The sequence below is a fragment of the Sorex araneus genome, chromosome 4, assembly GCF_027595985.1.
Source record: "Sorex araneus isolate mSorAra2 chromosome 4, mSorAra2.pri, whole genome shotgun sequence".
In the NCBI taxonomy this organism is placed as follows: Eukaryota; Metazoa; Chordata; class Mammalia; order Eulipotyphla; family Soricidae; genus Sorex; species Sorex araneus.
Window position 1 is genome coordinate 86,413,101 of NC_073305.1, and position 25,762 is coordinate 86,438,862.

The 25,762-nt window shown below is 38.4% G+C and overlaps 1 protein-coding gene across 1 annotated transcript in view; it reads right to left on the minus strand.

Moving 5' to 3' along the window:
• Positions 1-25,762, minus strand: part of PKHD1 (PKHD1 ciliary IPT domain containing fibrocystin/polyductin) — a 552,653-nt gene that overhangs the window by 133,212 nt on the left and 393,679 nt on the right. Inside the window, exons 57-59 of the mRNA XM_055136692.1 lie at positions 24,545-25,423; positions 23,501-23,669; positions 21,593-21,750 (exon numbers count right to left, since the gene is read on the minus strand). Coding sequence (XP_054992667.1) covers positions 21,593-21,750; positions 23,501-23,669; positions 24,545-25,423 — 1,206 coding nt within the window. The remainder of the gene's footprint in view (positions 1-21,592; positions 21,751-23,500; positions 23,670-24,544; positions 25,424-25,762) is intronic.

Below are 25,762 nucleotides of genomic sequence, written 5' to 3' on the forward strand. Positions count from 1 at the left end.
ACTCTGGACTCACATCTTCATCTCAATCACCTAATTCTCGGGAGAATATCCTGACCATCTCAAACACATTAGGCCAATAATCCAGTAGCCTATTCCTATTGCACCATAATATTGGCATCACAAGAGGCTCTACAAGTCTAATATAAAAGAACACATCCTCCGAAGCTTCACTAGAGACCTCACATAAGCCGCTGAGAAGCACCTTAGAGGAAGGTGAAATTCAAGAAGGGGGAAAAGATGACCACGATCGACCAAGCTCATCCAGAACCCTTTCTTGCAACTAGAGGGGAATAGTGATAGTGAACTGAAAGGTCCCACCACTATACTACTACAAAAACATGAAACAGCGAAAATCCCCACCACAAGGAGATGATGAAAGGGCCCAGATGCCTCAACAAGCATTACCCACAAATATGATCTCTCCTATAAAGAATTCAGAGATGAACTGTTGAAAATGTTCAATGAACTCAAAGAAATGTTTCAATAGATACCCAGTAAATTAAAGGAGCACATGAAACAAACAATGGAATGGAGAGCTGAGAAAATAAAGGAAGAAATGAGAGCAGAAATACAAAAAGTTACAAAAAAAAGCATCATGAATAAAGGATTCTGTAGATGAAATTACAGAATTACTAATTTCCAACAACATAGATTTCAGGTTGAAAAAGATTAAAAGGGACAGAGAAGGCCATTTTTTAATAATCAAGGGATATATGGGTGCCCTCAATAGTAGAATGTTTACTATTCATAGTAGCCAAAGACAGAATCAGTGAGCCTGAAGATGAAATGCAGGAAGCTTACAAGCAACAAGTAACGGGAAAAGACCTCAAAATAGTTCTTAGGCGAATCAAAGACCTAAGGGATGATTTCAAGAGGAACAGCATTAGAATCATCAGAGTACCAGAGGACAAGGAGACAACCCAAATGAAAAGGCCACAGTTAAAAATATCATTGCTGAAAAGTTCCCATAGCTGGAGAATGCAGTCATCCAGATCCAAGGAGTCCAAAAGAATGCCAGCTAAAAGAGACCTTAGTAAAAAGACTCAAAGACATATCATAGTCAGAATGATGGATGCCAAAGATAGAGACACAATATAGCAAACAGCAATGACAAAGAAGGAAATCACATACAAAGGAACACCCCTTAGATTTACAGCAGACCTATCAGAGGAAACCTTCCAAGCCCGAAGTCAATGGTGGGATATGGTGAAAAAACTCAATGGAATAAATGCCTCACCAAGAACACTTTATCCAGTTAAACTCTCACTCAACTCAAAGGAACAATACAATATTTCATGGATAAACAACAGCTCAGAAACTTCATAGACTCAAAACCAAACTTAAAAGAAGGAGTAGAGGGGCTACCGTAAGACAAGAAAAAACCCTACAAGCACAAAAAAACCTTACAAAAAGATGGCACAAAACCCCATGACAAGAATCTCCCTCAATGTCAATGGTCTAAATGCACCAATTAAGAGGCACAGAATGGCAAAATGGATTTGGAAACTAAACCCAACATTCTGCTGCCTACACATCTGAACAGCCAGAGCAAACACAGACTCAAAGTCAAAGGATGGAAAACAATCCTGCAAGCAAAAAATTCCCTCAAAAAAGCCAGAGTGGCCATACTAATTTACAACAACAGGAATTTCAGGTTGAAAAAGATTAGAAGGGACATCAAAGGCCATTTTTTACTAATCAAGGGATATGTACAGCAGGAAGAAATCACACTCCTAAAGGTGTATGCACCTAATGAGGGACCAGCTAAATACTTAACACAACTGCTAGCAGATTTTAACAAGGACATTACTAGAAACACAATAGCAGTCGGAGACTTCAATACTGCCCTATCACCTATAGATAGATCAACAAGATTAAAATTCATCAAGGAAACACTGGCTTTGAAGGAAGAGATAGAAGAGAGAGGGCAAATAGATCTATACAGGGCTTTGCATCCCCAAAAGAAATAATACACTTTTTTTCCCAGTGAACACAGAACATTTTCCAAAATAGACCACATGCTGGGTCACAAAACATACCTCAACAGAAACCACAAGACAGAAATTGAATCAACTATCTTTTCAGACCCCGATGCACTGAAGATAGACGTTAATCATGCACAGACACGGAAAACCAAATCAAATCACTGGAAATTAAACAATTCAATGTTGAACAACAAGTGGATCAAGAAAGGAAATCAAGGAAGAAATAAAAAGATACCTGGAAACAAACGAGAATGAAGACACTAGTTACCAGAATCTATGGGACGCAGCTAAAGACATGTTAAAGGAAAAATGTATAGCTCTGCAAGCATTCCTCGGGAAGGAAGAAAGGGCCTACATAGATAACTTGACTTCACAGCTCAAGATCTTAGAAAAGGACCAACAAAAGGAGACCAAACCAGGCAGAAGGAAAGAAATAACAAGACTTAGAGCAGAAGTTAATGACATGGAAACCCAGAAAGCAATCCAAAAGATCAATGAAACCAAGAACTGGTTCTTTGATAAAATAAACAAGATTGATAAACCACTAGCAAGGCTCACAAAGAGAGAGCAAACTCTAATAAACCGAATCAGAAATGAAAAGCAGGACATCACAACAAAAACCAAAAAAATTCAAAAGATCATCCGAGACTATTTTGAAAAGCTGTATGCCACGAAACAAGAGAACCTAGAAGAAATAGATGAATTCCTGGATTCCTATCATCTCCCAAACTTGAACCAAGAGTATCTGGAATACCTGAATAAACGTATTTATATCAAACAAATTGAAACTGTAATCAAAAGTCTTCCAAAAAAGAAAAGCCGGGTCCAGAGGGGTTCACTAGCGAATTCTCCCAAACATTTAGAGAGGACCTATTGCCAGTCCTTCTCAAGCTTTTCCAGGAAATTGAAGAAACAGAAACTCTCTCAAACAGTTTCTCTGAGGCACATATCTCTCTAATACCAAAAGCAAACAAAAACACCACTAAAAAATAAAACTACAGCCCGATATTCCTGATGAACACAGATGCAACGATCCTCAACAAAATATTCACAAACAGAATCCAACAACTCACCAAAAAGATCATACACCACGAACAAGTGGATTCATGCCAGGGATGCAAGGATGGTTTCACATTCGGAAATCAATCAGTATAATCCATCATATCAACAAAAGAAAAGATAAAAACCATATAATCATATCACTGGAAGCAGAAAAAGCATTTGACAAGATCCAGCACCCGTTTATGATGAAAACTCTCGCTAAAATGCGTTTTGAAGGTCAAAGCCATCTACCACAAGCCTATGGCAAGTACTATCCTTAATGTGGACAAACTAAGAGCCTTCCCTCTAAGATCAGGGATGAGACAAGGATGCCCACTCTCACCACTTCTGTTCAATATAGTACTAGAAGTACTTGCAATAGCGATTAGGCAAGAAAAAGATATTAAGGTCATTCAGGTAGAAAAGGAAGAATTCAAGCTCTCACTATTCGCAGATGATATGATACTTCATTTAGAGAACCCTAAAGCCTCTACCAAGAAACTCCTAGAAACAATAGACTTGTATAGCAAATTTGCAGGCTGTAAGATCAATACCTAAAAGTCCATGGCCTTCTTATACGCAAATAATAAGAGAGAAGAAAGCGACATGAAAAAAGCTATCCTCTTCACAATCGTGCCTTGGAAATCAAGTACCTTGGAATCAGCTTAACTAAAGAGGTAAAGGATCTATACAAAGAAAACTAAAAAATGCTACTTTAAGAAAAAGAAAGAGGACACGAGGAAATGGAAACATACACCCTGCTCATGGATTGGGAGAATTAACATTGTCAAAATGACAATACTCCTCAAAGCATTATACAAATTCAATGCAATCCCCATAAGAATACCCATGACATTCTTCAAAGAAATGGAGCAAACACTCCTGAATTTCATATGGAACAATAAGCACGCACGAATGGCCAAAGCAATTCTTAGGAAAAAGAAGATGGAGGCATCACCTTCTCCAATCTCAAATTCTAGTACAAAGCAATAATAATTAAAACAGCATGGTGCTGGAACAAAAGCAGAGCTGCAGACCGATGGAACAGGGTTGAATATCCTGACACACATCCTCAAATCATCAAATCTTTGATAAGAGGGCAAGTAATGTGCAGTGAAGCAAGAAAAGTCTCTTTAACAAATGGTGCAGGCAAAACTGGACAGCTACATGCAAAATAATATGGGCTCAGACCTCTACCTAACACCATGCACAAAAGTCAGATCAAAATGGATTAAAGACCTCAACATCAAACCAGAATCCATAACGTACATCTGCACTTATTTGTTCATTGCAGCACTGTTTACAATAGCCAGAAACTGGAAAAAAAACCCTCGAGTGCCTGAGAACAGATGACTGCTTAAAGAAACTTTGGTACATCTACACAATGGAATACTATGCAGCTGTTAGAAAAGATGAAGTCATGAAATTTGCATAGAGATGGATCAAGATGGAAATTATCATGTTAAATGAAATAAATCAGAAAGAGAGGGATATACTTAGAAAGATTTCACTCATTTGTGGAATATAAAGTAACAGAATGGGAGACCCAAGAACAGTATACATACGTACCAAGAGGATTACTGAACAGCTTAGAAACATGCCTTGCATGCTGGGGGATAATGCAGCTGAGATAGAGAAGGGAGCACCAAGTAAAAGGTGCCAGGAGGGCCCGCTTGGGATGGGAGATGTGGACTGGAATTAGACTATAGACTGAACATGATGGCCACTTAATACCTCTATGCAAACCACAAAAGTTGAGAGAGAGCAAAAGGGAATGCCCTGCCACAGAGGCAAGGTGGGGTGGGGGGAGGATGGGGTGGGGGTAGTGGGAGGGAAGCTGGATCCATTGGTGGTGGAAAATGGGCACTGGAGGGATGGTTACTCAACCACTGTATGACTGAAATGTGACCACAAAAGTTTTTAAGTCTATAACTGTACCTCACGGTTATTCACTAATAAAAAAAATTTAAAAAGCAAAGACGGAATCTTCATATGTGCAAGTCATCTTCTACCCAGAGCCTGAAAAATAGTGGCAGTAGTATCAACTCAAGAGGGACTTCCTATTGTTTTATTATATATATGTATATTTTATATATTCATATATGCATATGCATGTATTTTATATACATATATGCATATACATTTTTATACGTACATACATTATACCTTGATAGCCCTAGGATCTGCTCTTTACCAATAAAGTACTGGTGAAGCAGAAGTGGAGAAATAGCCTAGATATAAAACGAGGTGATTTTTTTCAAGTAGAGCTGGAGCAGAAGTGAAGGTTGCCAGGAAATCTAGTTAGTTAGTCACTTTCAACAGGTCATTTCAATCTCTCCAATATGCAGCAACTAATCAGACAGATCATGGAAATGGCTAAGCAGTGGGGATAAAAACACATAAAAAGGGGAATACAGAGTTGGTAGCTTCCCCTTGAACTCTCACTTTGACCTGGACAATCATCTCTTTGGGGGGATCTTACACTTGTGCCCAGATAGACAACAGTGCTCCAGAACTCAGCAGTGAAAGTAGGCCATGGTTGGATATGCAAGAAAAACCAGAGACATAGGGCAGCAAGCAGCAGCAGCACAGGCCAAATTAGAGTATCAGTGACAGACCTGCAGGGACCACCAGACAGAGTCATTGAGATGGGGAAAGAACCAGCTGGAGACCAGCAAAGATTAAGAATGACATACAAAGGAACCAGCAGGTGACCAAAGTGAGGTTGAAACAAAAGAAAGACAATGCGGACCAAAAGTAGCTTCTTAAGAATTTTAATAAATAGTAATCACTTTATACGTTTCTGGAGTTCTGCACGTTCATTTTGCAGATCATATCTTAAAGTTCTATGAGGAGCTAGTACAGTTTTGACTATTCAACAGTTTCCCGTGGACTATGCTCAAGAAAAGCTACACCCCACTATTACAACCTCAGTCACATCAGAAAAGGCAGGTTCCACTCCCTGTCTCCATGGCAATTACTTTCAGGGACTTCTGTTCAATTTTTATTAATATTTCTACTCTGAAAAGTAAGCACAGTGGAATTGGGTCCTACAGGGAGTTCCTCATTCCTCAGTAGAAAGATTAGCTCCCAGGAGAAAAACTGGCTCTAGAAAGCATTTTCCTGTGTCCCTTTTCTTAACAATCTTTATGTAAACATGACTCATTTATCAGGATCCCCATTTGTTATATAAATGAGTTAATATCATTATTCTTATTAAATACTAAAGTCGTATGTACATGATTTAAAAAATGGCAACTTATCAGTTCCTTCTGCACTTGGCATTGATGATCAACATAGCAACAGGGTAAGAGCCGCTTTGTTTTTTTTTTCCTACTCCTAGTATAACATGTAGTGTTTTATCTAGTCATTCAACAAAAATGTCTTGGATAACTTTTTTTTTTTTTTTTTTTTGCTTTTTGGGTCACACCCGGCGATGCACAGGGGTCGCTCCTGGCTCTGCACTCAGGAATTACCACTGGCGGTGCTCAGGGGACCATATGGGATGCTGGGAATCCAACCTGGGTTGGCAGTGTGCAAGGCAAACACCCTACCCGCTGTGCTATTGCTCCAGCCCCATCCTGGATAACTCTTAAAAGTGGAATTCAGAGGCATAGGTCTTTAAATGATGGCCAGAAGCCAAAAGGGTGCATCCAATGAGACTTACAGACCAGGTCTGGATACTCACCCTTTCCCAAACACTGAAATTGTTTTTTAATTCTTTGAAATATAATTAGTTAAATGATAAAATTAATAATGACTGTGACAGTAGTCTTAGTAGGGTGGCAAGTTTATTGAACTTACGGCTTTTAGTTCTTAATAATCATGTAAAAAATAATGCAATTGTGTTATAGTCTAGTATTACATTGTATAATATTAATATCAAAGCATCCTAGATGAGGAAAACAAGACTGAACAAACCTCAGTATAAGACCCTTTTAGCTATGATTTTAATAGAAATGGGGATTTTTTTAATGTTTATTGGCATTTATACTTCTTTTACTCTGAGAGAAAATGCAGTTGGTAAGGTGCATACCTTGCACGCAGCCAACCCAAGTTCGATCCCTGACAGTCCATATGTCCCCGAACATGACCAGGAGTATGATTCCTGAGTGCATAGTAAGTAGTAATGAGCCCTAATGACAGCTTGGTGTGACCCCAAATTTTGTTTAAAAATTTTAACTGTTATTTCCTTATTCTACCGAGAGTCAAGAGTATCACGCGCACATAGCAGAGCCTGGCAAGCTACCCGGGACATATTGGATATGCCAAAAACAGTAACAAGTCTCGCAATGGAGACGTTACTGGTGCCCACTACAGCAACTCGATGAACCATGGGAAGACAGTGCTGCAGTGCTTCCTTATTCTGAAACAAGAGAAATATAATAAGATTTTTTAAATACAAGGGAAATTAGTTCTTTTTTCTATGAGTTGCAATATTTTACCATTGGTTTTTTGGTTTAGTTTAAAACAAAACAAAAAATTTTGCCAAAGTTTTTAATTATTATAGCCAAAATTTAAAAATATTTTCTAAGTTTTTATTCATGGTTGTTGATTCATAATACTGAATATACAATTTCACCATTTTTTCTGATAATTCTGATAATTCCTTCCTCTTCTCCCTCCTTTCCTCCCTCCCTCCCTCCTTTCCTTCCTTTCTTTTTTCCTTCTCAGGCCATACCTGGGGATACTCAGAGATTACTGCTGGTTCTTGACTCAGGGATTACTTTAGATTGTCTTAGGGGACTATACCAGGTCCTACTGAACTCAAACCTACACTCTGTACTCCAGCCCTGGAATTAGTTTTTAATCTAAAATCCTAAATTCCCAAGGTATATCTGATGATTGTTAAGCTTACAAATAAAAATAAAATTTAACAGGTGTAATGAATATCAAATACATAGCTTAAAAACTAATTGTATGTAATATGTATCCCTCCAGATAGGTGAAATATACTCAAATGCTAGCCACTGCTATATAAAGTCATATGGTCCTTGCGAATCATACAGTTTTGGGATCAAACCTGAGTCTCACACATGTCGTAGCACCAAGTCACATCTCTGGCCCTTTCAGTTTCTATATTTGAGAGTAAGAAGATGTTGATAAGTTAGGAGTAAGCCTTGACTCTGAGGCTACAGTTCTAGAGGTAGAGAACATTTTTAGCATGTGCAAGGCCCCGAGTACACTCCTGAGCACATGACTGATCTTAAGCTGCCAGGTTTGGTCTTGGGGCCCCTCCCACACAGACAGGTCTCAGCAGCTCTGCATCTTGAGACCTAAGTACAGAAGGTTCAGGCCCTACACTGACAGGTGGCTTCAGCTCCCCTGCCTATCGGTCCCAGGCCTGCTGTGCTTACTACACATTAAAAAAAAAAAAAAAATCCAGGTCTGGAGAGATAGTAGAGCAGGTAGGGAACTTGTCTTGCATGAGGGTGACCTGGGATTGATTCTCAGCATCCCATATGGTCCCTGGAGCACCACCAGGAGTAATTCCTGAGTGCAGAGACAGTAGTAAAACCTGAGCAGAGCTGGGTGTGGCCCCCGAACAAAAATAAAACAAAACAAAAATCCAATCTAGAAAGTTAAGACCTTACAATCCCCTTTTCTTCTTGTTTTTGGGAATGAATCACCATGAGATACACAGTTACAAAGCTGTTCATGGCTGGGTTTCATACAGTGTTCCAGCATCCCATCCTTCCATAAGTGTACGTTTCCCACCAACAATATTTCCAGTTTTCCTCCTGACACCTCCTGCAGTCTGGCTCTATGACAGGTACTTTCCTTCTCTTTCTCTCTCTCTCTCTTTCTCTCTCTCTTTCTCTCTCTCTCTCTCTCTCTCTCTCTCTCTCTCTCTCTCTCTCTCTCTCTCTCTCTCCCCCCCCCATCCATCCCCCACTTCTCTCCCTCTCTCCTGCAACCCCCTCCTTTTGGGCATTATGATTTGCAATATAGATACTGAGAGGTTATCATGTTTGTTCCTCCATCTTTTTCAACACAAAGTTCTTATCCAGAGTGATTATTTTAAACTATTATTGCCACAGTGGTTCCTTCTCTAACCCAACTGCCTTCTCCCCCAGCACCCGAGGCAGACTTCCAACCATGAAACAGTCCTCCTGGCTCGAGTTTCTACTACCTTTGGATATTGGACTCATACTATGTTTTTTTTTTTGGTCCCACAAGAGTCTCTTGCCCACACGCCTGGTTGTCTTCCCCGGGGCCCCTCAGAGGGGATGGGCTCCAGTTTCCCTCCCCACCCCAAGCAGAGCTCCTGGTGGCCGAAGACCACCAGAACCTAGCCACAGCCATGCTCAAGATTCCTCTCCACACGTTCAGACAAGCCTCACGCATGAAGGTATCGGCAGAGGAACCCAGGTGTGTGTAATCCCATCAATGGCCAACATCCAGAGACTTAAAAGCAAGCTCCCAGAAGCTCCCAGATATCTTATAACCTACTTTTCCTTCTGGGAGAAACTCACAAGCTACTGAGAGCTTCCTGCCCACATGGGACAGCTTCACAAGCTTCCCATGGTGTATCTATATGCCAAAGCCAGTAACCAGCTGAAACTCATTCCCCTGACCCTGAAAGAGACTCCAATGTGGCATCGTTGAGAAGGTCAAGAAGAGAGAGGCTTCTAAAATCTCAGGGATAGAACAAATGGAGAGGTTACTGAGACCGCTCGAGCAACTCGACGATCAACAGGACTTCGTGATCGTGATGTTCCACAAATGACTGCAGTCATTCTACGTATATTCCTTTCCTTCTGACTTGTTTTGTTCAGCATGATACTATCCATGTTCATTCATTTATAAGCAACTGTTAGGATTCCATTTTTCCTAACAGCTGTGTACTATTCCATGTGTGGATGGACCATAGTTTCTAAGAAGCTTCTGCACCTCAAAAGAAATGGTGACCAAGATATAGAGACAGCCAACAGATAGGGAAAATGTATTTACCCAGTACCTATCGAATAAGGGGTTAATATTATATATACATATATATGTATATGTATAAAGCACTGATATAACTTTACAAGAAAAATATCCAACTTCATCAAGAAATAGAGAGAAGAGATTAACAGAAAGTTCCTCAAAGAATAAATACAAATGGTCAAAAGGGACACGAAAAAAATGCTCTACACCCCTAATCATCAGGGAGATGCAAATCTAAACAACAATGAGATATCATCTCACACCACAGAGAGTGATACATATCCAAAACACAAGAACAACCAGTACTGGTGTGGATTCAGGGAGAAGGCAAATTTCATTTATTACTGGTGGTAATGCCAACTGGTCCAGCCCATTTTGGAAAACAATATGGGTATTTCCAAAAAAACTAGAAATTGAGCTTCCATATTACCCAGCAATACCATTTCTGGGAATATACCCTAGGGGTGAAAACACACATAGCAGAAATGCCATCTGCACTTCTATGTTCATTGCAGCACTATGCACTATAGCCAGAATTTGGAAACAACCTGAGTGCCCGAGAACTTGATAAACTTGATAAACAATCCTGTCTTATTTAGACAAAAAAAAAGAATTTAAACTATTGATACTAGAGAGAATAATATTAGGTTATTAGAGTCTTGTTCATTGTCCTTAAATATGTAAAAGATTACAGTAAATAATTAGATTTATATAATCACAGCAGAAGGGAAAAAAAGCAGGAAAGATCCCAACAATTAAAATAATGTAAAACATATTCAGAACCCTAGTAAGGGGGTTAAAGGCAAAAGGTCTCTAGGCATTAAATTATAAACTTGAATTGATGACCCTTAAAGAACCATCCAAATAAAAACTGCCATAATGTTATCATTTTCTTCCTACTGGTATGCAATCCTGCAACTAATGGATGCAGCAGCAATATCCCCCAAATGCATTCTGCAGTTCATTAATTCCAGAGGATAATAATATATAGTATGAACAATTATAGTCTAGTCAAAATGTTTGATAAGCACTAACGTTAAACCATATTTTTATTTAACTGCTGGACTTTATCAGAGCCTATTTTAATAAACATCATGAAAAATTATCATAAAATGAGAATAGTCAGATTTTCTCAAGCCTAGTTTGCCATAGGCCATACTTTAAAAAATCTTACAAAATTAGTGCATGAGGAATACTCTGAAAATTCAGGAAGCCAGGTTCTGGGGTTGGGGGTTATAGTTCAGTGGCAAACCCAGTGTTTAGTGAGACTCTGGGCTTGATTCCTGCACCAAAATAAATAATTTTATAAGCACAATTTATTAAAGTGCTAAAATAGGGATAAGAGAAGTAGTTCAGGGATCAGGGGTGAAATCATTTCATGAGAAAGGGTTTGAGTATTATAATCACATCACATGATACCCAGAATACCGGTATTATACCCTAAATACAGAAGCATTACCAGACCCACGTACAACAAGTACAGACCCCCTGCACTCTAGCATTGAACAGTCTTGCCGAGTGGGCCATGTTTTACCCGGAGTGGCCCCTGAGTTTGCTATGGTCTATTATACAAAGTTTGTTTCATGTACTTATTTAATATCGAATTTATTTTAGCATTTTTGGTTTTATTTTATTTGGGGCACCACCTTTGAAAAGCAAGGAGCTTCTTTATTCACCCTTTATGCATTGAGAAAACATTGAATTCATATATGTGCTATAGGAAACATAGTGAAAATCCAAAGGTAGTTTGTTGCCTTCAAGGTACTTCACAGACTGATGCAAAGGTGAGTTTGTCAGCTGATGTTGGAAGAGCACCAGGTGTGAGACAAAGGAACTGAGTGATGGCTGGAGCCCAGGCACAAAGAGGAAGAGTCCCAACTGCATGTGGTACCCAGAGGCATACCATGGGGCAACTGTGACCATGTCACACAGAGGACAATTCTGGTTTTGATGTTTCTACACACAACCCCTTCTCTTGCATCTTTCAACTTCACCCAAGTGTCTAGGTTTATTACAAATCCCATGTCCTTCCTGGAACCTTTGTCTTGGTCTTCAGATGCACACTATCTTACCAATGCCCTCTCCTCTGTGCCAACTTTGTGCCACCTGCCTTGCACCTCACAGCCTCATTTTTTCTATCTCCATGAATGAGGATAGGAATGATGACTTTTTTTTAAACCTTGACTACTTTTTTTTTTCTTTTCAGGTCACACCCAGCGATGCTCAGGGGTTACTCTTGGTTCTGCACTCAGGAATCACTCCTGGTGGTGCTCAGGGGACCATAAGGGATGCTGGGAATCGAACCTCGGTCGGCCGCGTGCAAGGCAAACTCCCTATCCACTGTGCTATCGCTCTAGCCCCTGAATGATGACTTTTTAAATTAATCTTCTTGAAGTCGATTCTCTAAGATGCCAACAGTATATGGTGCTCTGCTCTCACTGGGCATTTGATAAAGACTCATCAAAATTGAAAACTTTCATTGGGGAAAAAAATAGAGGGAGTTACAGAAAATGATCATAATAAGGTTTTGATCTCATAACCAAAACTTTTCTCCCATACTATTGTATTGTTACTGTGCAACTACACATGGTTGTCATTGGCAAAATGCGTTTCTTGCATGTGACAATGTCCATTTAGTTTGTGGATGGAAAATGTGTATGCGTGGTTATTACTAATTTACTTTTCATAAAGGATACAGCAATTGTCAGTTGTTTTTCAACATCTAAAAATCTATTTGCTACCACGTAAAGTGGAAATATGTGAATTATTCAGTTAGATGTATCGCTGAACAGCTCTCTACCAGATGATTAAAACCACACGGTGATAATTATCTAGAAGTGGTTATGAGCCGAGTCTTTGGAGTCAGACAAATACAGATTTAAATCTTGGTTCTGCACATTCTAGCTGTAGGACCATGGAAAATTAGTTAACGTCTCTAAACCCTCTATTTCTTCAAAATTCAGAAAAAGGATAACAATCCCTACATGTTCAGATTGTTGTAAGGATAAATAGGAATGTTTATAAGTCACTTAACTAAGTGCTTGGCACATGAAATACACTAGGTAAATGGTAATCATTGTTATTGCTAATCTAGGTAGATAATTGCTGGAATAATTACACAATCTCCATTTGTTTTGTTCTGTATAGACAGTGTTGGGTGTGCGAAGACGAGCTAATCAATTTAAGAGAGCCAATGCAGGAGAATATGGAGAAAGAGGAAATCCTAGAAAAAGGCCACCGTGGAAGGCAGAACCAAGTGCTAAAGAATTGATTCAGTCTTGTTATTCTTTTTGTTTTTTCTTTTTAGGTCACACCCGGCAATGCTCAAGGGTTACTCCCGGCTTTGCACTCAGGAATTACTCATGTTGGAGCTTGGGGGACCATACGGGATGCTGGGAATTGAACCTGGGTTGGCCATGTGCAAACCAAATGCCCTATTCGCTGTGCTATTGCTCTAGCCCTGGGTCTAGTTATCCTTACCAAGATGTTTGACTTGGGCAAGTTACCATCCTGCTCTCTGTCTCCACATTGCCAATATGGAAGGAATAAGAGCATCTGTTTCTTAGGAGAGATACTGCTGATGGCATTCAGTGTGATAATTATTCTGAAGATCAGACATGGAATCAGACACAGAGTGAGTACTAATAATTATTTATTGTTAATGGAAAAGTTAAGGAGCAAGACAGTTACAGGAATAAAAAGTCTAGGTTAAAGAAAGGAAAAGGAAATGGCTCCTGTGTACCACAGGCCTTTTCCCCTCATTTTTTACAAATGACACATGAGATTCATTCCATCTCGGTATGGGCCATTTCAAAATGCAATTCAGTATTGTTATGCCCTTCACTGCCAAGAGACCAGGTTAGTCAAGAGGATAAGGTGAAGGCAAATGGGCTCTTAGGGTCTCACTGGAAAATAGCACTTGGAGCTTTATCCCCCTGTGCTAAAGGATAAAAATCCCTGCAGCCACATATCCCAAAGATTCTAATATTTTCTGAGACTTCACTATGTCTTTTTATTTTAATACTCTGACATCTGGAATCCTAAAAGTCTAATGTTTAACCATAAATATCTGCTGAGATTAAAGAGCTATATACCAAGTTTCAATCTTTGGGACCCGTAATTGCTTGGGAAAGGAGAATGGCATTTCCCCCTCTAGCTAGAAGGAAAAAAACTCTGCACGCGTAGATATAGCAGACAAAATTTCTAACAACCGCTTCCTCTCTCTGTTCAGTCCTATCATTTTCTCCCGCTCTCTCCCTTCTCCCATTTTATAATACCATCTTGCTGTCATCCTCAGGACAAATGGGAAGAATGAAAAGCCAAAAAGGCTTAAAGAAAATACGTGTGTCAAGATGGAGCAACAAAGAGTTGTGAGAATGCTGGGAGCTCTCTGTGAAGCAGCAGAGAAATCTCTGCTTTATTTGCATGTTTCTATTAAGAAGACAGGAACAACGTCACCACGATACAGACTGATAGGCAAATGCCAGCTTCTTTGACTTTTTTTTTCTTTTTAAATAAACTTAATCTTTGTTTGTGGTTTGAAGCTGGTTCCTTGTAAGGTTGCCACCATGGTTTACAACTTTCTCAAGGAGCCACACAATTTGAAAAATGTTCCATGCCCTTTTGCAGTAAAGAATGAGAATACCTCACCTGCCCTGAAGGTAAATTTGGTCAGAAGTCCTGGTAAGAACTCAATATTTCGCTGAGAATAATACCAAGAAAAGTGTGGGAAAAGCTTATCGTGACTCTAGTTGTTTAATATAACAATTCCATGTAGAGATCAAAAATAAACTCAGCATCGCAACCAGTTTGATCAAGTGATGTTTATAAAAGTGACATTTTTAGGTCATTCAATTCACTTTGATACAAGGAAAATTAATCTTGTTCCTAAAAAGAGACTAAGCATATTGTATAATTTAAGCTTAATTTAATTTCTAAATATCCCCACATTATGTTAGTTAATGTTCTTTGCACTTTTGAAAACATATGCAGTCTGTATGCAATCATGTATATTTATGTCTGTTGGATTCTGGTAACTAGAACTATATTACTATATTCATACTATATATATTCATACTATATAAACAAACTATATTCATGAGTAGTTGAAAATGTCCACTTTATATTAATTTTAAAATATTCTTCACATGCTCTTTTCTTTCAAAGAAATATAGAACTCTATAGTATATATTGTTAAGACTTAATACAGCAGATTTATTTAGGAGGTTTATTTGGATGTGTGTATTTTTAGATACAAAATCTTAGGCTATAGATATAGACTCAAAGTACTGGCTCTCAATATATGGCTCTCAGACATCTATTGATCCCCAAATCCCCTCATGTGCAAATAGAATTTAATGTTCTAGATGATTTGGGTAATAATAGAAGATAATCAGATTCAGCACATTAAATTTACCTCATAAGCTAGAAAACTATCAACAGGAAAATGAGGGTTGGCCTGGGTTTGCTTGTTTATTTTAAAATTTTCTGTTCTTTGAGAACCAATAATTTTAAACACAAAGGTATTATCAAATAAAATAAACACATATAGCTCCAAGTTTTATTGATTTGATTCAGTAGATCTGATAGACAGATTACTCTATCCAACTGCTGTTTCACATATATAAAACATATATATACATATGTATATGTGAATATATATAGTGATTTAATTAATATAAATGCAGTTACAAAGTTGTCCATGATTGAGCTTCAGTCATACAATGTTCCAACACCAATCCTTTCACCAGTGCACATTTCCTGCCATCAATGTCCCCATTTTTCCCTCCCACTTTCTCTGCCCCCACCTCACCCCTGCATCCTGCCTCTGGTAGATGCTTTTCTGCTCTTTTTCTCTTATTTACTTGTAGGCTCTGTGGTTTGCAATACTGTTACTAGGAGGGTATCATACATATCACTTTACCCCCTTTTGCCACCCAGTTCCTGCCCAGAGTGGTCATTTACAACAATCATTGTTACAGCGGTTCCTTCTCTGTCCCAACTGCCTTAGGTGGCAAGCTTCCTATCATGGACCAGTTTTCCTGGCCTTTGTTTCCACTGACTTTGGATATGGTGCACACACTATTATACTATTATTTATTTGTACTATTCTGTAAATGTGTAACTGCTCTGTTTCTGTTTCTGAGTGGAAACTCCAGTCATTTTCTATCTCATGGTGCAGAGTGCAGGTTTACATGGCGTTGCAGGTTAGTGGGACACTCAGGGAACAGTGTTTATTTTTGCTTGGGGCCATACACAGTGGTGCTAAGAACTTACTCCTGGCTAAGGGATCACTCTTAGAGGTACTCAGGGGACCATAAGTGGCACCGGGGACCCAAGCTGGGTGGGTCACATGCACGGTGAGTGCCCTATCCACAGTACAAGCTGTGTGGCTCCAGCAGTACGCCTTGAAGCTGCCTCCTCTTCCACTTTCTGCTTTCCCAGCCTATTTGCAGGCTTGTTCCCACCCATGACCAATCCACTCTACAGTGGCTCCTTGATCTTTTGGGCGTGGTATATAACAACCCTCTCATCACCTTCTTTGGAATCCTTCAGAGTCATCTTATTTGGTATAAATAAAACCCGAATCTCTTGCTTTGTCTTATAAAGGCGCTGACTCCCTTCTGCCTCCACTATCCCAACCTCCTCATTAACCACACTCTATTCACACTGGGCCCCTCTCCTCTCCTACACACCTAGACCAAAAAAGATATCAACATCAGCAACTTAGCATGCCTGAAAATGTTCAAGCCATGACAGCTTCCACTTACCTCCCTTTCAACTTTTGTTATTGGGGCTAAGAAATTGCAAAATACTGTTGAGGTTAGATCTCTGATTTCTTCCAGACCTTTCCCAAGAAGCCTGGCATATCGCTCTTATAGGAACTACTCCAAGAGGCTATGTAGTCTGAAGCAGGAAGGAAATGAGGAAGAAGTCAGCCTGGAGAGTTCTGCTCCCCATCTAGCCCTACCTGTATGGGAGGTTAATTTCAAGACCCTGGTTTTGTTTTTAAAGGCTAAACCTGGCAATACTCACAGTTTATTTCTGACTTTGTACTCAGAGTAGGATTCAAGGAACCACATGGGGTGTCAGGGATCTAACCCCAGGTCAGCTGCATCCAATACAAGTGCCCTGTCCCCTATACTATCATTCTGGCCCTGAGACTTTATTTTTAATGATTTTGAATTTTCACATTATCAGATGCCCCCACTAGCAAAACAAATCCTGTCCAGTATAAAATGCAAATGGTTCTTAGAGGATCATCTACTTGGAATTAGCTGCCTTTCACTCTATTGCCATGCATGTTTCAAACTTGGCTGCAAATGCAAACTTGCAGATAAGTACAAAACAAAATTAACAGCTCTCTTTTCCCCTGGCTACACTCCCTGCATTTCACAGATAGTAAAACCCACTGGCACAGGATTCTTCTTAGTTGATACACATGGAAATTTTTGTTCCTGAAATGAGTATATGACAATATGTCGGGGCCTTTGGATATCAGTAATTTTGCAAGTAAACTTAAATGTGCACATATTTTTTTCCAAATTAAAAACAAACCTTCAAGGCAATGGACTTCAAACTGGTTGTTAAGAAAATTGAGAAAGGGCATAAGAATATGTCCAGCTTAATGCCATTTGGATGGAATATATATGAAAGTTGGTTCCACTGTTCTCCATTTTCATCTTTGTGGCATTGCCCTCCTTGTTTTACAAAAGATCACAGACTCTTGGACAGGGAGAAAACAAAACAGGAATTAATTTCGTTAAGATGAAATTCGTTTTACTATTTCAATATGCCAAAAGCAGTAACAACAATCTCACAATGGAGACATTACTGGTGCCCACTCGAGCAAACCGATGAGCAATGGGATGACAGTAATGCAGTGATACTATCTGTTAAATATAACCAGCTAATATAGATTTTCACAAAAGGATTTAAAACTTTCAATTGTGGACAGTTTTTGAAAAGTAGCATTGAAGAGAATGGTTTAAAAAAAGAAGAATAAAAAGATACCTGAGTTTATTAGGGAAGAAGGATTTGTTCACAATTTGGAAGTCAAAAGAAAATAGTACAATTCTTTTTTCACCAGAAGGCACTCTGGATGCCTTTTCACCATTGTAAAAGCACAAAAGCACACAGATTTTTATCATTAGGACAGTAAACAATAGATTCTATTGCAGTTGGTACCTAAAACGATCTCATTTAAAATGTTATAAAGCTTTAAAATAATGGGAGGCTAGGGTAGTTAGTAATATATACTTTCAGCCCCTCATGCATCCTCGTGCTTGTCTCACAAACAGTGTATGGTCTATTATAAAACCAGCCAAAGTTTTACATTGAATCATGTTTTGTGACCAATAAAGAGAGGGGGAAAAATTATAGTACAAAACCACCAGCAAATGAGCTTGTTGCATAACTAGTATGTTTACAACAAAAGGAAACAACCACCTAAGAGTTGTTTACAAGCAAAAAGAAGCCAAAAAGAACACTCTTGGTTAAATGGAGTATTTGATCAACAGTAGAGAGCACTGCTTGTGGCAGATGTTTAGCGTCTCCATCCCTATGCTACCCATTCTCCTTTTCACACACCAAAGACTGTTGCTGCAAAAACTCCCGACTCCCTGCTGAGAGAGGTTCTCCTAGTCACCGGAGAAAGTACAGAGATGATACAGAACTTTGGGAAAGCCAAAGTTCTCCAAAACTACTGGACTCAGAAGTATACCTCAAGCCATGATGATTTAAGATTTGAGATGTTGAGATCTTGACTTACTGCTGTGTGGGAATAAGGTGAATTAAGTTTTCATGGTCACAGCCAGACTTAAACTCTGGCTGCCACAACGGAATTCAGTTAGATAACACACCTGATGTTGGCTTCCTTCATTTCTCTGCCACATTCCTTTTTTTTTTCTACTTTCCAGTATCTACTCCACCCTCCACCCCCAATAGACTACTCAATTTCTAGGCTTTGTATCACTGTCTGCTTCCGATATAGCCTGCAAATAAAATATGATCTTTATTTTTTTCTGAAATATAATTAGCATTTAGAACTCTGGAACACATATCTTTATTACCAACTTCACAGAAATGTGATCCCCACCAAAAATCCACACATTTAGAAAAGCCACCAATTATTCATGTCCTGTTTTTGAAATATAGTGATGTTTTCCCCATAGCATAGACAAATTCAACAGTGGGCATTTCTTAAGGCAATAAGTTAAGAATTGTTTTATGAATTATTAATTGTTGTAGAATAACTTACTACAAAAAGCTATTTGAATTGATCAAGTGGCAAGTGAAAATGTAGCTTCCTATCTTTTTTTCTCTATACTCAAAGCATATTTCCTATTATATGTGAGCTTGAAAATTTTAAATATTTCTGTGAAAATCTTTATTAGCTGGTTATATTTAATAGATAGGATCAACATATCAAAATAATATTTGCTTAGCATTTCCATGAACTTAGTACTGATTTTTAAAAAACCAATATTATAGTCAAAGCCTTCACTCTTTTGCAAAGGCAATATGAAAAGGCAAAAGTTTTCTACCATATGAAAACTTTTAAGGGAAATATGAAAAAGTGTTGAAGCATGAAAATATGTGATAATTAAAATTTATCATGAAGATGTTTCACTAATTTCCAAATTCTATAGAGTAACAATAGTTCAAATGGAAGATTGATGGAAGCGACTAAAAAATATATACAACCAATTGCCTTTTTCTCTAGGTTTCACGTTACAAATAAATACTTAAACCAATATCTGAAGCCCACAATGCCTTAACAACATCATAAGAAATCTATTGGTTACTAAGAATTAAATCATCTGATTAATCTGTCAAACAACATTAGTTAAATACCACCCCCATCCCCAGATATAAGAGCAGGGTAAATATATGAGCAGTAAACAGGGTAAAATAACTGTCCTTATAAAGTTTGTGTTCTTAAAGAGCAAACAGTAAAAAAAGAAAAAAATGTAAACAAGTGCATCTGTTAATTTTAAGCAAGAGAACTGATTAAAAATTAAATTGGACTAGAGAAATACGAAGTAATTATTTTAGATAAATCACAAAGTGGTCACATCTTTTAGGAATTATCATTTAATCAGGAGCCAATTATAAAAGTAATGCTATTGGGATATCCGAGGTAGAGAAAAAGAAATAGCTAATGCAAAGATTCTGAGGTAGTGATATGTTTATCATATTAAAGGAAAATGAAAACTTTAGTGCTTGACTAAAAAGATATGACTGTGGGAGGTGGGGGCTGGGATGATAATGAAGCAAGTAGGGCACTTGCCAGGCACACAACTGACCTGGTTTCCGTCTCCAGCCCCAAGGTGCCAGGAGTGAGCACCTTGCAAGCAGAGCCAGGAGAAGGCCTTGAGCAACTCAAGGTTTATCCCCAAAACAACAACAAAATATGTTACAGGAAATGAAGTGGGGGAGGGAGGAGGGAACAAGTTACTACAAGAGTCTTCGAATTTGTATTCTGTTCTAAAAGAGAAGAAAAACCAATAAGAAGTTGAAAAGAGCACTCTGATAATTGTGTGTGGGGAAAAATAGACTACAAAATTCAGAAGCAGTAGGAAGAAAAACAGACAGAGAGCTATTTCTTTGTCAGGTGAAAGATAATGATGGGCAGAAGTGAAAGAGTTTGAATGGACAAAGAATAAAGATTTTTTAACATATGCCCACAAATAATTATGTCAATTATTCTAGAAGGGAAATTCAGCAAGAAGAAGGTTGTAGATGAAACAGAAAAGCAAGAATCCCATTGAGGCCGTGCTGAACCTGGTGGATCAATCAACTTTCTCAGAGACTCAAGTGGATATTCCAGAACAAAGTTCAGAGAAGAATATGAGCTAGATATAAAAACTGAAAGTTGTCAACATTATTTAAATTTTAGATCTGAAAGCAAGTTTGAGTAGTAGAAAAAAAAGGTCTGAAGACAAAGGCCTGGAACATTATATATTCAGAAAAGGGAGACTAAAATGTTTCATAAAAGAATTAACCAAATAAGTAGAGATAAAATCAGGGAAATTCTTTAGGTTCACAGGCAGCAAGAAAGCAGAAGAAAATTTAGTAGGAGTCTCATTGGTTATGGAGGTAGAAATGTAACAGTGTCTCCAGGAGGGCAGCTAATAAATAAATAAATAAATAAATAAATGGATCGCTAACTGAGCATTGGCTGCATAAGCAAGAGGAAAGTTGTTAGGTTGCAGTCCCCAAAGGACAATTTAGGAGGCAGAGAAAATAAAGGCAAACTGAACGGAAGGACAAACTTTGAATCCAGGGGACCTTCTTCCAGGCCATTGTGAACTCTGAGCACAGTGACCAAGTGATGAAGCTAGAGAAAGAATTGTACACCTAGCCAGTGCAGAGAGGCGGGTGTTACAATCTGTCCTACTAATATAGAAACTGGCTGTTTCCATGAAGGGTACAGCAGTGATGTCAGCACACCTCTTAGACACCCAATATTGCTTTGATTATGAGTTAAGCAGCACAGTAACACACACTCCAACTCTAGAACTTGGTTCTTTCCTGGGATCTTTTTTCTCTTTTCGCCACTGGACAACACAACCAAACAACTCTTTCACACACATGCTCTCTCACTGGAGACATGGAATTCAGACATCACTGACCTGTCTTAAAGAAGGATTCAGTCCATTCTGCGTCTGTTTTAGGAAATACAGAAACCGGTGGAGACAAACCCAAGGTGTTCCCATCCAGGTCTTTAAAGAGATACTTTCCCAGATTTTCACAATCTGATTCAGGACAGACTAGCATTTCTAAATCTTTCCTGTATGCATAGGAAGAAAGAAAATTTCTCATATCACAGAGGCAGAAACAAATATTTATAGGTCATATTTTCTTGAAAAAATCTATCCAATAGGAATTTATTATTAAAAATGAATATCATAGATAGAAAACAAAATTTTAGAGTAAGCACTATTTCCCAGTTATAGGGTAAAAAACAAAGAAATTCTTATTAAATATTCTGGTTAGGTGAATATGTAATTTTACATTGGTTTTCTATTGTATAAGAAGCAAAATAAAATGAAATGCACCCGAATCTTCCAACCAAGCATAATATAATCATCTCTTTGTAAAACTTTAGAACTTTACTGTATTTTAAGATTATCATTGTAGCTATCAATTTGTATGTGATCTACATTCAAATCAGGTAAACATAGTTACTTTAATTCCACAAATACATATTAAAAATTAACTACCTGCAGGTGAAATCATACAACGATAATAAAAATAAGTAGATTTTTTTCTATATTTTCAGAATTTAGAGTCAAGCAGGATATATAAACAAATTATAGAGACTTGAACATTAAATTATTAAGAATTTATTTTATTTTCCCTGGTATAATATGTGTAGGTATCACTCCTAATAATATTAAATATTTATTGCATGTCTACCAAGTGTCAGGTTTTTATAATACAAAAAAATCAGATGCTAACATCATTTAACTTTATAACCACTTCATTCAATAAATAAGAAATTGGTAGAAAGAATATTGGATAGTATAAGATGGACTGCATATCTAATAATACTAGATGCCCAAACATAGAATGCATGTAGTAATAAAATTATAATGTTATACACATTATTCCGCCCTCACAGCAGAGGCTGGCAAGCTTCCCATGGTGTATTCGATATTCCAAAAGCAGTAACAACAAGTCTCACAATGGATTACTGGTGCCCACTGGAGCAAATCGATGAACAATGGGATGACAGTACAGTACGGTGCTATACACATTAAATTGTATGTAGATAAAAACCATTCTTCAATAGGATTTTTCAAAAGATCAAGTGTTGGTCTAAACAAACTTTCTCGTCAGTGCAATTTTCTTTCTTTTCTTCCAATTAAAGGAGCTTCTCCCAATGTTGTGTGAAAATAAATGGTACCAATCTCCTTGGTCCCAGCTTTCCCACTCTTTTTCACAGCACAAAAAATTCCTCATTTAGCTTGTAGTCTTGAAGAAAAATTTCAGAATATAGGTTAAGGAGTCTAGCTGCATCTAGCCTGAATGCCAGTCTCTAAGATACAATGTTTATTCAAGGGCTCCCAACAGCAAACAGCATCTCCTGTCTACTACTCCCTATCCAAGAACAACTGTCCACATCTCCTAAAGATGAGTGACACTACACCCCATGGAAGAATTACAATCACTTTTTGCCAGTAGTTTTGAAAGTATCCCAAGCAGCTCTAATAAAGACTAAAACAATAAAAAAATATCAATAAAATGTGCACTCCATCACTTCTGCCCTTTTCTTAGCCAGGAAAAGTGACATGCTGTGCCCAGATTCAAAGGGGAGATAAATAGCCTCTTTCGTGAAAGAGAATGCGGAACTGTATATCAAAAGGCACGAAAATGGGAGATGGGAAGAACTGGAGCCATTCATTCAACGGACTGTCTTTCCCAAAGAATATATTTATATTCCTATCTGTACATTTATTTGTTTAAAACATCCTTCGTGAGATGAACAATTCCCAAGTACTTTCCAATGTGACCTTTGTGAATATTAAAACTGGTACCTGGATTGTGATGCAGGAAAGTAAAACTTGTTCTTATCTGTGATCTTTAGCATCCTGGTCCTCTCTGCTGTTATTGGGTGAATGATTCCGGTATTCTCTGCATTGGGCAGAATGCACACGTCCAAGTCATCGCTAGAGCAACTTTTCACAAAATTAGAAAAGGTGACATCTAGAACATTGAAAAACATGTAACATTAGACCATGTTACAATCAACAGTACAGATGATGCAATTAAATAGTCTTAATATATGTTGAGGAGATAGTCTAAGTTCTCTAGGATAGTTATAGGAGTTAACACGAACTTTGACTTTCTAATTCTTATCAGCACAAGAAAGTCTTTAAAAGCAATAATTTTCCTAAAAGACTTTGTCAAGATCCATTTATTTTATAGGATGACCAACCAATTTCTAGAGAAACTAGGTGAGTAGACAGTGAGTACAACAGTACCAAAGAAATCTGATCGGTTGACTATGCTATCATTTCAACCCCCACTACCCCACACCCAGCAACTACTAAACAACTAGAGATGAGGCACAATCTCTGCATGTCAATTTTGTCCTTTGAATAAAAGGAAAATGTAACACCTACTGCAGACTTGTCGGGTATTTAAAATAAATAATTGCCATAAAAGTCCTTCAACATGAATAAACAGAATCATTTCTTTTCATTTTTAGGTTTTGGGCCAACCTGGCAGTGCTCAGGGATTACTCCAGGTTCTGTGCTTAGGAATTACTCCTGATATAGCTCCGGGGACTACATGGGATGCTGGGCTTACCCAGGTAAGCTCATGCAAAGTGAGGGCACTACCCACTGTACTACTTCTCTATAATCTACAGCAGTGACTTTTTAAAAAATTCATCCATTGTCATTATAAATGACTGTTTATATTTATGGCCATCAATGTCCAGGATGTTTCCTATAGAACAGGACCATTTTTCCTAGACTATACGGCACTCCGTTGCTACTATAATTTCAGAATATCATTAAAGGCTCTCTGAACAGATACAGGAACCTGTATTACTTACACAAATCCAAACATCCTACCTTGAAGTTTCATGATGCCTGAAATAGGATGGCTATTCCTCACTTTGTGCCAGGGATCCTGAGGCCACTGATTTGGTTTGGAGGTGAACGCAGGCCACAGAATACCAACTCGACCCCCTCTTGGATTAGATGGAGCACGATCAGCAGATGTCAAATTGGCAGAGCAAGGCTTAATTCTGTCCTGAATGCAGTCGAAAGAGGAGCTGGTGGCCACAATGACGGAATTTCTGAGCACAATCTGAATCTTTTCTGTGGAGCTTTGTGGAACAGATAACCCATAGACTGCTGCCCATAAACCAATCACATTGTCTACCAGAGTGATGTTCTCTATCTCCATGCTATTCTTCACATACAGCATGGCACCATAGTCAAAGTTTTTGAATGCCAAAAAGCCAGAAATTCTAGTACAGTTGTCAACTCCACCATCCTTATAAAGATGAAGGCCATGAAGATTTGAGTGAGCCACATTGTCAGACCAAATATTTTCAGGAGGAAAACACCTGTGGCCCTGGATATGAAAGCCAAGTCTCTCGGATCCTGCCACAACATTGCCACGGAGGGTGATGTTCTGGGCTAAGTTCACTTTGATTCCAGCCACCCAAGTGGTGGACCAGGTTGACTGTCTTATCAGAATCATAAGGTTATTCAAGAGAAAATAAGTCTGGCCCTCTAAATCTATGCCATGACCAACTGTGCCAAACACTATGTTGTCACTCAAAATTATCCCATCACTGGCAGCTGCATAAATGCCCCCACCACAGCTTTGGTGGATGGTAGAAGATAATATCCAGGATCCTGCTGACACATTACTGAGTTCAATGGAAGAATACGAAGGGGAGCCCAAGTTCTTGATCTCTACATTCAAAAGTTGAAGGACACCTGGAAAGAAGAACGCATAGCATCATGTTCTTTCTTCATTCCTCATGAAAGGCAGATGGAAGATCCATTTAAGATATCAGAATACACTTTTCACTAAAATGTCAGCAGCAGCCCTGATTTCGTGATTCATGCCAATGATCCCGTTTGAACCTTTCAAATACTACATGAATGCCTTTTTTGAGTTCTGTTTTGAGGTGAAAAGTGTTGTAATTAGATGAGAAGAAAGAAGAGACAGTATAAAGAGACTGTGGAGCCAGGCATGAAAATTTCTGTGTATTTATCTGCAAACCTGGGTCATGGAACTGGAGAGATACGAAAAGATAGTGGGTTCCTGGCCAC